The 16,115-nt window shown below is 34.4% G+C and overlaps 1 protein-coding gene across 1 annotated transcript in view; it reads left to right on the top strand.

Annotated features, from left to right (window-relative positions):
• The window catches only part of DENND1B (DENN domain containing 1B), a 160,072-nt gene that overhangs the window by 123,154 nt on the left and 20,803 nt on the right, over positions 1-16,115 (top strand). Inside the window, exons 14-16 of the mRNA XM_068406398.1 lie at positions 5,912-6,013; positions 12,252-12,342; positions 15,361-15,401. Coding sequence (XP_068262499.1) covers positions 5,912-6,013; positions 12,252-12,342; positions 15,361-15,401 — 234 coding nt within the window. The remainder of the gene's footprint in view (positions 1-5,911; positions 6,014-12,251; positions 12,343-15,360; positions 15,402-16,115) is intronic.

Here is a 16,115-nt window from a genome sequence, read left to right as displayed (position 1 = left end):
TCTTAAAGGTCCTTTCCAACCAAAATGATTCTATGATTCTGTGAGCCGTTGTGCGATCTGCAATGTCAGTGATCACAAACAGTTTTGATCACAAGAGTCTAACCCAGCTGAGGCATTGCAACGATCAGAATGTTGTGACATAAGTGCTTCTTATACCATGGAAACGCATATACGAATCCAAATTACATTTATATTGAGTATCACAAATTAGCGTTGAATCTTTCATTGCTCCTATTTTTTTTAGGTAGTCCAGCATTTGGGAGTTTATTTTATAGAATAAGATTTCACGTTCCACGTTTCAGAATTGTGTGCATAGGTGAGAATGAGATACAAAGATTACAGTTGTGCAGTTTGTGTCATTTTGTCAATCAGTGTATGTGCAACGTTGTGTGTTTTCTAGCTATTTTACTTTCCACACTCTTCATCAGTCATTTTTAGGCATCCTTCCTTATATCAGACAAGAGCCATGCCAGTCAAACATTTTAACAACTCTGTGGTGGCTAGGGGAAATGGACCTTACACATGGACTTGTGCAAACCTTGCGGATGAAAACAAAGAGTAGTAAATTTTTTCCGTTAATCATATACAGTATGGTCAGTGAATAAATCACTGTATGATTTAAAGAATTCTTAAACAGGCAATATTCCCACTGACAATCTATGTCTAGAGAGGGAAAGGTAGGTAAGAGAATGAGGAAGGAGTGGAAAAATGAGTATAAAAGTATTCACCGTAATAGAGATTAATTTTAACATCATCAGGAATATAAGCAAAGCAGAAGAGCTGTTTGCTCTTAGGCAGCAAACATCAGGAGGATATATAGGTGTGATTTTTAGTTTTTTTTTTTTTTAAAAAAAGGTAATTCATGGTGGCAAGACAAATACATTTCAAACGTATTTCAAATAAACAAATCCTCTTAATTTATGACACATCTATTAAAAGATTATGGAATATAAGCAACAATAACTTATTTTCTACCTTTGAAAAATTGGCTTTTCTTCAAGAATTAGCTAACAAAAGATTAAGTTTTTGAAAAAAATTCACCTCTTTTGGGTAAAAAGTCCTTAAAGCTCTTGATATTACAACCAAAGAAATAAACCCAGGATAACTTTGTTTTAAGTTATGATGGTTGTAACATCACTCATCAGAAATTAAGAAATGAAGAGCAAAGGCTAATGGCTTGCTCTGGAATGCTCAGCAGTAGGAGTTCATGGTCTCATCAGCACGCTGGGGTGCTGAGATAACTTCTAGCTTGAAGATAGCACAACCTGTCAGACCTCACTTTAATTGAATGCTAGCTGGAGTGCTTTGGGCCAATATTGACACTATTTTAAGTAGTGACATCGGCTTTCCAACAGATGTGCAGGTATTATATTCAATACACAATAAAGCAAAATAATATAATTACATGTTATATTAGGGAAAAACAGAGATATGTTAAGATTCAGAATGCACCTGAATTACTTGGGAATGCATAAGGAATGATTGCTTATAATTGAGTTTCAAAATGAAACCTTTTGAGGACGGATATTGCTTGAAATGGGCATTGACTTGTTTAGCTTTCCCCCGAGAGTTAGGTGTAAAAAGTACATCAGAGTGCAGAAACAGAGAAAGAGTAATGAGATGCCAGAACATAGTTTGTGTTTAAATCCAGAACCACCCTGTGTAATATCTGTTATGACTATTTATTGTGACTTCCATAAGAATTTTATTTTACATGTTGAAAACCATGTTGTTTAATTTGTCTTAAGGGCTGTAGTAGTCCTTTATTGAATATAGATATTGTATTAATAACAGTTGTTGTAGGTTTTAATTGTGACTATAAGAAATATCAGCATATCTGAATCTCTGTTTGGGAAATTGCAAGAAATTTGCAAATTTTGCAGGAATTTATTTGTAACTTTACATGGCACCTTCCAGAGTAGATTCATAGGTCATACTCAGTTATCCCCTGGCCTTTATCTCTGAATGTCATGACAACAGCTGAAATTTCAGCTTTGTACTTCCTTGATTTTAAACAGAGGAATTTTAATATCAAAACAATTGGGAAAGTGACAGTGGAGGCATAGCTTAGTTTTTATTGTTCTAAATAGTATATTTTGAAAATAGTATTTTCTCTTTGGTCCTAAATTTAATTTTTCATAGTCTGACATGAGAATCATTTAAAATTTTGTTGTTTTTTTTTTTTTAAAAATAAATTATATAAAACCAAAGCAGCTATGCCCATACCTACCTACCTTATACTCTTCATGTAATAAGCGAGAGCTACCATATAAAATGGTATTAATTATAGTAATAGTACTAATAGTTGGTGTGAGTAATCTCATGCTAGAGAGATATGAATGCTTTCTGAAATGAAGAATTAAAATGTTTGTACTTCTTGTTCAAGTTAAATAGCACTAGATTTAGAAAGCACAAACATGCCTTCTAATCTAGATTATTTTTCCTTTTAAAATGATCGCGCTGTTTTATCTCACTGTTTTCACGTTCTGTTGAGGTCTGTATAAACAGCTTGCTTAAAATGTGAATGTAGCTTAGAGTAAAAAATTCCTGCTGTGTGTGGCAAGCTATGAAAGGGGAAGAAAATTCTATAGCAACTGTTGTTAAAAGGACAGATATCTTGTTTGGGCATAGATTGTTTGGTCTGAGTATTAGCTGTCTGCTTTTCACTATAGAGTCCCCACTGGGTTTTGATCGAACTTGTTTTGAAAGTACATTGTAGATCAATATGACAGGGGCCATTTGATGGTCTAGCAGTTAAATATCAGTGGAGCATTCCTCCAAAACTCAGTTTCTAAAGGTACCCGGTTGTATTTGCAAAAACGAGAATGATATAAGCTTTATGTACAAAAACTTTTAGAGCTATTTTTGTTTATATTCATTCAGTAATTAATTTTTTAAATACCACTTCAAAAGACTTTGTGTTTACAGTAATAATCTTAACGATTTGTAAAGGTTTTATTTGGAAAACAATTTCGTTATTCAGACCCTTGAACAAATAAAAGAGCTAGGAGTTAATTGTATTGTGTGGAATTTCTACAGGTTTCAACAGATTTTCTCATTTTCATGTGCTGAACAGGTAGGAGCTTTAAACCTACTCAAATTTTTAAAGCAACCTTGCTATCGGGAGGTTCAAATAATGTAGATGACTTTTGGATGTGAACTCTTTATAGATCTAAATAAACTTGCAGCTAAGGAATAGCTTTGGTTATTCTGTCTCTGAACTGTACTGATAAGGGAGCAGATGCAGCAATGCATGAGTGCTTACTAAATATCTGAAGCATCCAGCGATTAAAGGAAAGTATTTGGGAAACTATTACAGCCATGCACTAAAAATGTGTGTTGAACTACCATTTCCTGGCATTCTGTTACATGGCTCGGATGGGAGAGGTGCCATCAAGTAAAACTATCTGACTGCTCTCTCTTCCCAGGCTGATGTGAAAGGGAGAGGAAGCGTGCCTGTTTTCTGCTGGGAGATAACCTCTCCTTTTTCTCTTTCATCTTTCCCAAGACAATTGGGGAAGTGGCAGTGGAGGCATAGCTTAGTTTTTATTTTTCTAAATAGTATATTTTGAAAATAGTGTTTTCTCTCTTTGGTCCTAAATTTAATGTTTCATAGTCTGTCATGAGAATCATTTCTTTGTGTAACAGCAACAACAAATAATATATATATAAAAATAAGGAGTTGTTATAATTTGTTGCCCTGAAATTTTTTGGAAGAATGACAGAACTGAGAAGAGAATCTACCCTCAGGAACACTATGTCTTGTACCACCATATCTCACTGGAGACTATTTCATTTGTTTTGATGCACTTTGAATTTGCTAAGTAGCTTGGGGTCATCTTCTTAAGACAAGAGTCTTTAAGAGTTCAAGAACAGCTAATGCAAAGTGGGTCAGGAAGGCAGTGCTATTTAAAGTACCACTAACATTTCAAGCTATTTGGTAGATCCAGTGTGTCCTGCATGTGTACAGTGTTCACCAGTTATCACAGGATAAGTAGTAGGTGGAGTAACTTGTGTGCTTCTCCTGGAGACTTCATTGACGCAGTGCTACATATTGTACTGAGATGGGTTTGCATATCACAGCATTCCAGCTACCCTGTGAAAGAGGAAGGATTATGTTAGGTAAATGTATAGCTTCTAGCTCTTCCAGTGAGATTTCTTTTCTAAAAGCAGAGGTTCCATGAAGAAGTAAGGATGTAAAGCTTAAAAACAAGTTAATCATGAACTTAAGTACTTTGCTGAGTAGAATTGGACCTCTTAAAAGAGAGACTTAAAAAGAAGGAAGCTTTTGTAGTGTAAGAATAGGATTTTAAAATGACATCACAGTGTTTTTACTGCAACATTTCCTTGGATTGTACTTGAACCGTTTAAAACCCAAGTGCAAGGTGTAAAGAGCAGTTGAAAATGATTTAGAGCTACTCCACCAAACTCACCCAGGTCACATGCAGAAAACAGTTTGTGATATTCTGGAAGCACATAACTGCACAGTCAGCCAGAGTGATAGGAAAATGCGTGAAGTATCATAAACAGGGTTAGGAGCAGAAAGGTGTGGTGATCATGGGCATGAATAAATTTGTCTTTAAAGTGGCTAACAGTTGGAGCTGTTGTGAAGATCAATGTAGCAGCTCTCTGATCTTTTTTCTTTTGAATGACTGAGGTGTCTTTTATTCTGTTGTGGGACTTCACTGTCTATGTAGCTTTTGGGTAGTAAAATATTCTATGGTAGATTTAGGTGTGGCATTTTGTTGGATTCCAAATTTTCTGTCTTTGAGACTTTTGGTAATTGTTTCTAACCTGGTAATTATTTTGGGTTTGTAAACTTGGGTGAGAGGCCTTTTGGCTTTATGTTGAAATCAGTTCATGTACCTTGATCCCTGCACACACTTTGTAATGCACCTATCCAGTTAAGTCAAACAGCTGCAAATATTTATCAAGAAGTATTGGCAAGAATAACAGAAGTGGAGAGAATGCTCATCAGAAATGTCCAGTGGTCTGTGCACACTGAAGATAGCAAATTTTAAATTAAATTAGGGAGTAACATAGGAATCAATTTGATTGTTTATAAATAATCTTATTAGCATCTTTTATTTTTAAATGAGTGCTGTTTTCAGTAATAATTTTGTCAACAAATACTTAATTTTCAATGAATACTTGCTTATCTTCTTTCATCATCAAAGTGTTTTGGTGCAGGGTTTTTGGTAACTATAGGCTATGTACTTTTCCTATGTTAAGGAAATACTTCTTATTTTATTAAATGTTAATCTCATCTGTTCAGACTTTCTCCATAACAAAGTTCCAGAAAGTTTGTAGCTTTTGTTTTGTATAAAAATAAAATAGATGTGTATGTCAATAATTTCCTGTTAAATCAGCAGTAAATTTATCAATCTTCTCATGTTTTGGTAGAATAAATATAAAAATAATTTGGTGCAGATAAATGTTTTTGGACTGAATTAGAGTTTTGGTTTACTAGTATTGCTGGTTTAGCATGCCAGGGAATCAGAGTAATACTGAAGATGTTAAATTATTTGTAGCAGTGGAACTGCTCTTCACCAAAATTTGAACCACGTCCTTGAAAGTTTTAATGAAGAGTGCTATAAAGGTAGCATGAACCAACTGTAACGCACTTACTTTTTCCTTACAATGCGTATTTTGTAGACTGACTTCACAAACCAGAGGTTCAATTGCAACATATATTTTCAGAACTATTTAAGTATGGTATGAAGATTTTGGGCTTTTTTTTGTTGTCTACATCTGTTTAGTTGGATGCATGCTTATCAAGATTGCTTGGAAGGGATTATTTGTATGTATTGACTATTAAGAAATAAATAAATTTGTAATGGATAATTTTAAATAAATCAGCATATTTGTATACTCTAGTTACCATCTAACTTTTTCTGTTTAAACTTTTTAGGGAGAGCCTATAAGTTTCTGTGAGAACAGTTTTGTGAAGCATCGTTCCAGTACTACTAAGCAGTTCCTGGAAACTGCTGTTAATCTTCAACTGTTTAAACAGGTATGAGAGGGTAAATGACCCATATTTAATTATTTCCTCTTAAAACAAATCCATATTTAAATACATTTTCCTTTCTGTCAGCTTATGAAACTCTGGGATAAAATATAAGCACGAGTACTTTGTGTACAGACAGTCCTCCCACTTTTGTTGTATTTGTAAATCTTCACTTATAGTTAAAAGGAGTGGTGGTGGTGGGGAAACTCAACAAAAAAATAACCCCAGGGTGCAAAGCCAGCACAGCATCTCTTCAGAGCCAGTCAGCAACTCATCTAAACAAGAAAAATCACGGATCTCCCAGCTTGATGGTTGAACTTCATTTTCGGCTCTCTTGGCTCACGACCAAAGAATCTAAGCAACATAGTGCTTACTTAAATTGGGCTTCAGTGGTGTTCTATTTAAAAACTGGATTCATACTGTAATTGCAGTTTTCTTTGCTAGGCTTTTTGAAGTATGCACACAGAGAACGTTAAAAACCCGAGCCATAGGGGTGGCCTGAAGAATATTCTAGCTGATCTGTTAATGCAGATTTAGAACTAATAGAGAACAAATTGTTCAATGTCTGATGCAGCTCTGTTTTATTACAGTCTTTGAAATTAATTTTTTTCTTTGATTTTATTCACATGGCCCTTTTCATCACATGACCCCATTGCATCAAAAAGGTGTTAAGAAAATTATTACTAGATTCTTAGGAAAATCAAGGAAAATCTGAATGAAATCAGGAGACTCATAAAAGTATATATTTGCCTGCAAATATCTGGAATGATTGAGGCACAGGAGTTCATGTTTAAATAATCTGGTGGACTTCTTTGAAGATATACTACCATGATAGATAAGAGAAATTCATTATATGTAGAATCTTCTAATTTTCAAAAAACACTTGGTGTTAATCAGAGGCTAGTGTCTAAAGTAAAGATTTATGCGAGGATGATAGTTTGTAGAAGTCCTGTGAAAATATCTTTCTCCTAATTGTATAAATGTTAAGGAAATACTAATCATAGAATTGGGCTTCTTTAATTTTTCTGTTTTATTTTATACAATAACAAAAGGTAAATATATAAAAAAGTAAATATAAAAAATATAAAATAATAAAGAAGAAATCTGAAACCTTTGAAGTATCCAGCACATCTGATTGAAATGGAAAGAAGTAACAGTCTAAACAGTGTTGTTTACAATTTGTGTATCTCAGTGCAACAAGCTAGCATGAAACTTTCTTAATAGAAAGCTGCCTACAAGTAATGTTTCTAAATTGTTGTTGCACTAGTACTACTAAAGCAAGATCTTCAGCAGTAAGAAAAAGGTTCAACTCCACTGAAATGAATGGGCTTGTCAGTGTGGCTCTGTACTTACCCATTACATTTTAATATGTGTTCAATTAAACAGAATCAGTTTACAGTTTGTTTAGAGCTTGTTTTAATTTTATTTCAACCAAAGGAAACATCTTTTAGAGGATTAGGAAATAGTAACAATTTTGGTCGTGTGTGTGGTTTAATAGTGGTAGTAGTAGTAGTAGGTTGTTTTCATTCGCCACTAAAGGTTCCTGTTGCAAAGGTTACTCCTACTTTTTCAGCTAATCCTCAGCCCAGCTGCATCTTCTCTGTTTTTTCTCCTTTGACAAATGAGCTGTTTTCAAAGTTGTTTGTGTTCAAAAAGACTAAACTCTATTTTATTCTGTTCTGGAAAATCTTTTAAGGAGAAAATAGTTCTTAGAAGCAGCCTTAAACCTAGACCAAGCAGAAAATAGGTACTTTGAATGCACCCTTTTTGCCATAACTGACAAGTAAGCTTTATTTTTATTTTATAAAATCCTTCCTCTGTCCTTTCGTCTTTGTAAGTTTTTAATCTTCTTCCCCTCTCTTCTACATTAAAATGTGTTAATAGATCTAATTTAACCACTCTTTTAATTTTGGAAGTTGTAGTATCTTTTCACTAAAGTACCAGGAAATTACTGTCGGAATAAATTCTGGAATGAATTCTTTGTGTTACTGCCATTCAGATTATTTTCATCTTCAACATCATCTGTTTTTACTTTCTATTGCATTTCGATGTGCTTTCTATTAATGATATCCCCAAATGTACTGGCACGTGCCAGTCTTTTGTACCAAAATCATTAACTAACCTGTAAATAGGATCAGTCCCAACACTTAACCTTAAATACCATGACCAGTAACACTTCCAGCCTGACACTTTTCCTTTCATTACAAGCTGTTACCTCCTTTGTGAGCCAGTCATCATCCAACCTAAAGTTCAGGTGTACTGTTCAGGTACTCTGCTTTTATTTCATCTAAACTAGTATTTTGAGGCACGTGCAAGAGGCTTTTCTATGGTATAGATAAATTGCATTTCCTTTATCTAGAAAGTTAGTTGTCAAAGAATCTGTGAGAACCAGTGTTTTGATAACTCATATTTTTCCATTTACTTATTTACTATTTTTCCTCAAAAAATCTGTTTCTAAGCCTCATCAAATTGTTAAGGGCAAACTGACAGACCAGCACTTATCACAACCTTTCTTTTTTGAGTAATGGTACTGTTAATCTTCACTTCAACTGTGTTTTCTTTACCTTGATAGACTCATAATTTTTTTTTTACTTCCAAATATATGTGCTGATTTCCTTAGAATTGTGTAACAGAGGTGAATCTAGGTTTTTTTTTGACTCAGGTTTTATTCCTGAGATATTATAATGTTCATTTCTGTATCTCATTTTCATTAACACTTGTATTTTTTTCTCTTATTCAGCTTCATAGTCTTTACTGAAAATTGAGACAGGATATTTTTGTCAGGGACCATGCCTAGATTATCTTTTAGCCTCAAACTGTTCTCTTGGACTTACAAATTATGGAGATGTCCTTTATATCAGGTTGATGACTTTACATTTTTGGAAGTTGAAAGGACTGTTTATATTGCTCTGAAACAGAATACACCCAAACATGCATTTTCACAGGAATTCATAGAAGTAATTTATGATAAATACCCTGATATGGATCACAACTATAGGGAAGTGTGAAGTTCAATTTGCTGCAATTTGCTGGCTTTAGTTTTCTAAACCTGCCTTCTGCCCTGAATAGACTTTATTTTAAAAACCCTGGTTATCATTATTCTTAAACTATTAGGACATTTAACCATATATAAAATATTTTTCTTAAAAAGTAAATAACTATTATTTACATATTAAATATTCTTATTTCCTGATTAAATATTTTCTATATGACAGTTTTTCTTCAGATTAAATGTTTGTTTTCTTAGACTGTATACTTATGTTAGTTCATTGCTCACTGTTTTTTTTTCCACATCTTTGATATTTGTACTATTATGTATGCTATTATTTGTTAGCTTTTTCTGCACCTTAGAAAGGCTCCCCTTTAATTAGGGTAACATGGAAGGTAGCTAATCTTTATTTCAAGCTGCAAACATAAGTAATTAATAGTTGCATCATACATGTCTAATAGTTCTGGTGGGTGTCCAGGAAAAATGCTAATTCATTCTTAGAACTAGCATGAAGCCTAATACTAGACTATCTTGATAAATAGTGTAATTGTATCAGTAATGTAATCTGCAACATGTATTAGGATTTGTTCCTAAAATGGTGGAAAGTGCTAACTAGAAAAATAAATAAAGAATGCAGGATTAGGACTTGAAGAATCATAAGTTTTTGAAAATTATTAGTAATTTCAAATTTCATTCACAAGCTTTATGAGTTGAGCTATTTTCTTGCAAGCTATTGAGCTGTTATTGTGTGGAAATCACATTTATGATGTTTTCTTTGCTTCTACCAACTTTTTGTTTTTAATAATGGATGAATTGACTTGGAATTTTTACTGCTGCCTAAGTAAGTGATTTGGTTTAGTTCAGAAACATCATTTCTCCTCCCCACCCCCCAACCTTTATCACCTGTGCAACAAGATCTTTTGAAGTGGATATGGTCTATATTTTGGTTTTGGAATTCAAAATTATTTAAGGATTATGGTTGTTCTGTCTTTAGTCAGTTTAAAATCCAAGAGTAGCACTGGAATTACTAGTTTTTCATTGAAAGAGGTAGTTAGCCGAGGGCTCTCTGGACCTCAAAGTGTGAAGGCCTTTCTTGAAATAGCAGGCCCAGATTTTTAAAGAGAGTATGAGTTTGAAAAATGGGAGGAGAAAACCATAAAGTGTATGTATGATTCCAAGTGCTATTCTTTTCATGTAACAATTTAAGTGCAACCATTAACAGTAAATTACTCAAAAGTAATAACTACTACTACCACTACTAACACTTATAATTCCTTTAAATAATGTCTTCAGCGTCTTTTTGCTACCAGTTCTGTTTGTCAGTATTTACATTAAATACTCAGTAGGAGTGATCCTCTAAAAACTAAAATTCAGTCAGTGTCTCAGCCTTCTGTTGATAGAATTTTATGAAATGATGAGTATGTCCATAAATCTTATGTTAGTTTATAGTATGGAATGAATTCATAACTTTCCCAAAAGAGATAAAGTCTCACAGTTCAAAGGCTGGGGATGGGAGGGGGAAGTTGTTCGGGTTTTTGTGGGTTGTTTTTGGTTCTCCCCCCCTCTCCCCCAGCAGTAGCTAAAGATGCTGTTATCTCTTTTTCTTACTGTGAAATAATCCAGTGATCCCATAGTGGTCTGACCATGAACCAACCTATTTGGGAAAAAAGCCAAGTTGGAGTAAAATGAAAAAATAAGGAGGAATTTAGACAAGAAAGGGAAAGAAATGGTTATCTTCGTGCTTCCCTTATTCTTGCTGCAGGAATTTTTGTACTTTGAGAAAGTAATTTGTTTCATGTCACTAGTCTGTTCATTGACAAGCCTCAGATTGTCACTGACACTGTTTGGATAGTCTGTGGTAAAATATGGTATAGCCAAATAATTAATTTTGGTTAGTTCCTATGTACTGTTTAGTACCAGTGAATAACTCTTAATTCTTTCTAGAAGATGACTGTGCATAATTGGAAAAGTGCTTTCTCACTTTATCTCTCAGACCTGAGTTAGTCTTTTCAAAACAAAAAGGGAGGGGTTGCTTCTTGAAAGAATTTTAAACCTTTAAGAATGTGCTTGTTGTACTTCTTTGAAGCCCAGTAATTCTTGAAAAGAGTGTATTCATTCTTTCTGAAAGGTTTAATCATTAATTGTCTTTGACGTTCTCTGACATATTTGGATCATTTCAGTCTTTCTATATACACTTATTTGTGGATTCAGATCCATGTGCTCATGCAGCTGTAACCCCTACATAAGGACAACTGTTGCAATGTGCATCTGTCGATGCAACTAAATGTTAGGTTAAAAAAGAAAAGGGCAAACAAATGTGTTTAACTTAAAAATACAGAACTTAAAAATACAGTGGTGTCAACCCTGAACTGTGCTCAGGTGGAGAGTGTTTTAGGGGTCTGCCTTGATATCATGCCTCACTTTCTTTTAGGACCTCATGCATCACGTTCCCGTACATTTAAACGAAACGTCCTTCGAGTTAGCTTGCACACTGCCAGTCAAGTCCAACCTGCTGCTACCACCATTGCTGAAAGCAAGCCACAGCCTTCCTCTGCTGTTTCAGCATGGATGGTTTTGCTACAATTTCCCTTCACACACTGTCCTTATAGAGTCATTTTTCATGTAAAACACATACACTTTTAATGGACCTCAAGTAGACATCACAATCTATCATTTCTTTGAACTGGGTGTGGTGAAATGTTTCCAGTTGTTCTAAAGGTACTTTCTGTGCACAAGTTCTACTTTGGACCCATTGATGCATACGCAGAAAGGGATACCATAGGGAGGTGTGTTTATGTTCTGTTGTTGATGATACGAAGTAAACTTCTGATTTCAAAACTGAACATCAGGGAGCATCTCAGTGATCTTTATTTGATTATGATTACAAATCCAAAGTTACCATTTGTAAGGAAATAAATTAATATATTTTCATGCCATTAGAAAAGCAAGAAAAGCTTGAAAGCTCTTTAAAATATTTCTGAACAAACTGTTGTGTAATTTCATTGACTATAAAATTTTACAAATCTATTTGTAACTTTTACGTAATATATATAATTTACTTGATATATATAATATAGTCTGATATTTCTGCTGCTTGTAGGTGCAACTGCTCTTGCAAAATCCATCTAAAAGAAATATATTATCCATAAGCCATATGTTGTCTCGAGCATCCATATTCCATTATAATGTACACACTGGAAACGGTAACTCTCTATAGTAATAGAAGGGCCAACAAAGTGTGACTTTTTTTTTCAGTTTATTGATGGTCGGCTATCAAAATTAAATGCAGGAAGAGGATTCTCTGACATTTTTGAAGAAGAAATCACAACAGGAGGCTTTTGTGGAGGTACAGAATTAATTTGAGTGTACTCACTGGTGATGCTTCTTTGGGAGCTGTTCAACATGATGATGTTCTCAGGATGTCCTGTAAATTTTAGAAGTCATTAATTTCTGTAAAATACCTTTTTATCCTCAGAGTACATAAATCCTTTTGTTCAAGATTTTCACTGCCTTCTCCTGCCCTCTGTGTCTTGTGCTATGATCTAGCACATTTTTTTTTTTCTTGATTAAAGTGTGGTTAGTTGTACAGAGATTTACGTCTTTTCTGCCTTTTTAGGGTAACTTATGCTGCTCTGTAAAGAGATTTTAGGCATTGAACATCCATTATTCAGATCGGTGGTGTCAGTTTTCGGAGTTCGTTTGCTGACTGCAGTTTGGGGGTCAGGAGGCTGCAATAAAACTGCACCAGAAGTTAGATAAAGCTTGTTTCTTGGCTGTGCGCTGGCAGCCTGTGAACCACGTCTCACCTGGCTCTGCTTGGGAGGGGACGCTTGGCTTCGCTAGCACTTCTCGGTTAGATTGCACTGCCTGCTTACTTTTCAAGTCAGACAAGCTGCATATTGCCAGGTTGCAGACAAATTGCTTAGGGCACATATTCAGTATTTACATAACTGCTGTCTCATTATCGTTATGAAGCGCAGGGCTAACAATATGTATACAATTGAAGGTGACATTTTGTGACGCTAATGGGGTAGAGCTATGATCTCTTTGCAGAGTTAACTCCCATCAACTTTATCAGGAAGCCCAAGGTTTTAAAAAAAAAAAACAGGTGAAACCCAGCCTTCAGAAAAGTCACAGAAAGTTAGTGTGAGCTACAAGCTGTTAAAAGGACAGGTGAACATGTTCTTAGCTGTAGAGAGTCTAATTTAGGAATTACTGAATCAAATGGAAAGTGTTTCTTTAAGTAATCTCCTTTTTAATTTGCATTTTCCCACATATGTGAGTGTAACTAAACCAGTATAGAAAGTTAAACTGGAAATTAGAGAATAAAACTTAGATTTCATTACTTTTTATAAATAATTTTTGTTTCAGTAGAGTTGTAAAATTTTTTTCTCTGTGACTATATGTGAAATTTGTCAGCCATCTTCATCACAGTTGCGCCTTATACTTAAATTTTTTCATGAGTTTTTATTTTCTGTTACGTGTATTATTCTGTAGAAGTACTAGTTCTCAAGAGTTTTATGTAACTTTCAACACAAGAATATTGTGATGATTTGATTGGCCTAGCGCTCGGATTTCTTGTAGAATATATTGAATTAAGTAATTTATAATCACATGAATTTTACTATAGTAATTTTTTTTGAGTTGGTCTAATATGATGGTGGTATAAGGAAAACTGAAAAAGTGAAAACCTTTGAACCTCTCCTTTAATAATGATTTATTTTAAGGAGTCAGCATTTTCTTGATAGAGTTTCAGGAGGTTCAGTGCTAGCTGAGGGTATGCAGTGTTAACATGGCCTTTTCCACAGATGAGTGTTTATCTGTTTTCTTTATTGCCTTCCCTTAAGTCTCTCTACCCAATTAGAAGACAGTTAAACTTCGGTGTTTTTCTGTGATCTCATTTACTAGCTTTAGTAATTGCTTAAGTCATAGGCCGTGACAGAGAAAGAAAACTCAGATGTGGAAAGAGTCGCTGTTAAGGATACTACAAGCCAGATGATATATGAATATTGTTGATAGGAATTTGAAATTCTGAAATGTCATGTAAGAGAAAGTACTTATGGTTCACTGAATTAATTTCATTAACACACTAGCAGTGGTTAAATTTCACCTTATTACATGTTATTTGCATGCTACCTTCTCTGGTAATTCCAGGGAGCCAAACTGAAGAAGTAAAAAATAAGTAATTTTTGCTTTAGGTTGTTCTTTGATGTTCTTACTGGAGGTGTGGTCATAGCGATCCTTTCTAAAGTGGGCATTGCCAGAATGGGTGAAAGTGCCTGACAGGAGTATAAACAGCTCAGTTTTTTCACCTCATTGAGAAACTTGGGAATGCCTTTTACAATGATCCAGTTAATTCTCAGCCATGTTCTAGGAGAATGAGACTTGGATGCGTTTTGGCTTTCCACTAGTCAATGCAATAATTCCACCCAGGCCTTAGTTGATTGATTGTTGCAAAGCTTAGGAAGTTTTGAGAACTCGTGTTAAAAGTCTGTAATTTCAAGGATACATCAGTAAGGTCCTTTCAAAATGGATAAGCTCTCTGTTTGAAATTTCCACATTCTTGTCAATGTGAACGTCTTATATGGCGTTAGTAACAACTCACAGTACCAGAGTACTGAAGTGAATGAGGTACCCTAAACCTTTCTTAGGGATCAGGGAACCAATCTTTGGTATTCAGCTGAAGCACCTTTGGGAAATAGTATTCATTTCTTCATCAAGTGCTCAGTAGAATTTAACCCTATCCTTCCTGGCTAGCTTAGTGGCGCAGTAGTTCTCAGTAGTACTACAGAAGCCAGTAGCTCTCACTTGCCTTTTAGAAGTTTTCCTTTGTGAAAGAAAGTAGATACAGTTAATAATGTAAAAGGGTTTTTCCTGCAGAGGAGTATATAGTCATGCCATAATCCGTAGACTTTTCTCTTGTTCTTTTTCCTTGGGATGGTACCATCTGCAGTCCATGTTGTTTTTGTACTTGAAAGTTTGCCCAGTGGGATCGTTATGCTTGAATGCAGTTCATTCTGTGTTATTCTTTCCTTTGAGTTGGTGTTTTTCTTTTTAGACTTTTTAGCAGTGTTACCTTATCGTGGTTTTAATTTCTCTTTCTGCCTCAATTGGGATTAAAAGCTCTGTGTGGTGAAAAGATATGCTTTTACAAATAAAATAGAAAATGTGAAATAAGAGATACCTAGGATTTTTTCTTAGTGTACACATAGTCTTATCTTTACATTCCTTGTCTGTCTGAGAAGAATGAAATTAATGAATAATCTTCCAAGGGAATTTTTTATGCAGATTGTGAGGAGGGTTGAAACATTTAAAAATGTTGAATGTATGTTTGATTCTGTTTCATTTTATATTTTTATTTCAGGAAATTCAAGATCTTATCAGCAGTGGATGCATACTGTGAAGGTATAAACTTGGTTAAGTAATTATATTGGCCATCCTGTTCTTTAACTCTGTGCTTTTCCTTACGTATATGTAATGGTAAAAGTTCGTTCATTTGCAAGGAAAATACAGGCACATTCTATAATAAATAACATCTCTATAGTATATGCAATAATTTTGTGATTTTTTTCTTGAAGGTTTATTTAAAAAAAAAAAAAGTCACCATATGCAAAGCAAATGCCAAAACGCACAAGATTTTTCTCTTTGTATAGTCAGGGATTTCACTGCTTTCTGTACCGTGTTACATTCCATAACTGTGAATTAGGTGTGACAATACAATTTGATACGAAGTTTACCACTTGTAGTAGATAGCAATTTTGTTAATATGGATTTGTGCAGTTTGGCTAGCAGAAGACCCTTGGTATAACCTTGTTATTCTGCAGATTTTAGATTAAGAGAATTCTTGTGTGATTAAATGAGAGAGTTCTTTCTGTCAGGTCTAAGTATTTTTAAGTTGGATAATAAATATGATAGGAACACATGAAAAATAGCCATAACTTCTGAATTGATTTTGAAATGGTAACAATGAATGAAGAATGAAAATACATCATTCTGTTAGAATGCATTGATAAATGTGTCAGCTATGATAATGACTTACTGTAACCCTTGTGTAGCTGCAGACAGCAGGTTGGGGAGGAAACACAGCTGTGGTTATTCTTACCAATTTAAAAGGAAGGT

The sequence above is a fragment of the Nyctibius grandis genome, chromosome 8 (assembly GCF_013368605.1).
Source record: "Nyctibius grandis isolate bNycGra1 chromosome 8, bNycGra1.pri, whole genome shotgun sequence".
Lineage (NCBI taxonomy): Eukaryota > Metazoa > Chordata > Aves > Nyctibiiformes > Nyctibiidae > Nyctibius > Nyctibius grandis.
This window is presented reverse-complemented; position numbering and strand designations above follow the sequence as displayed.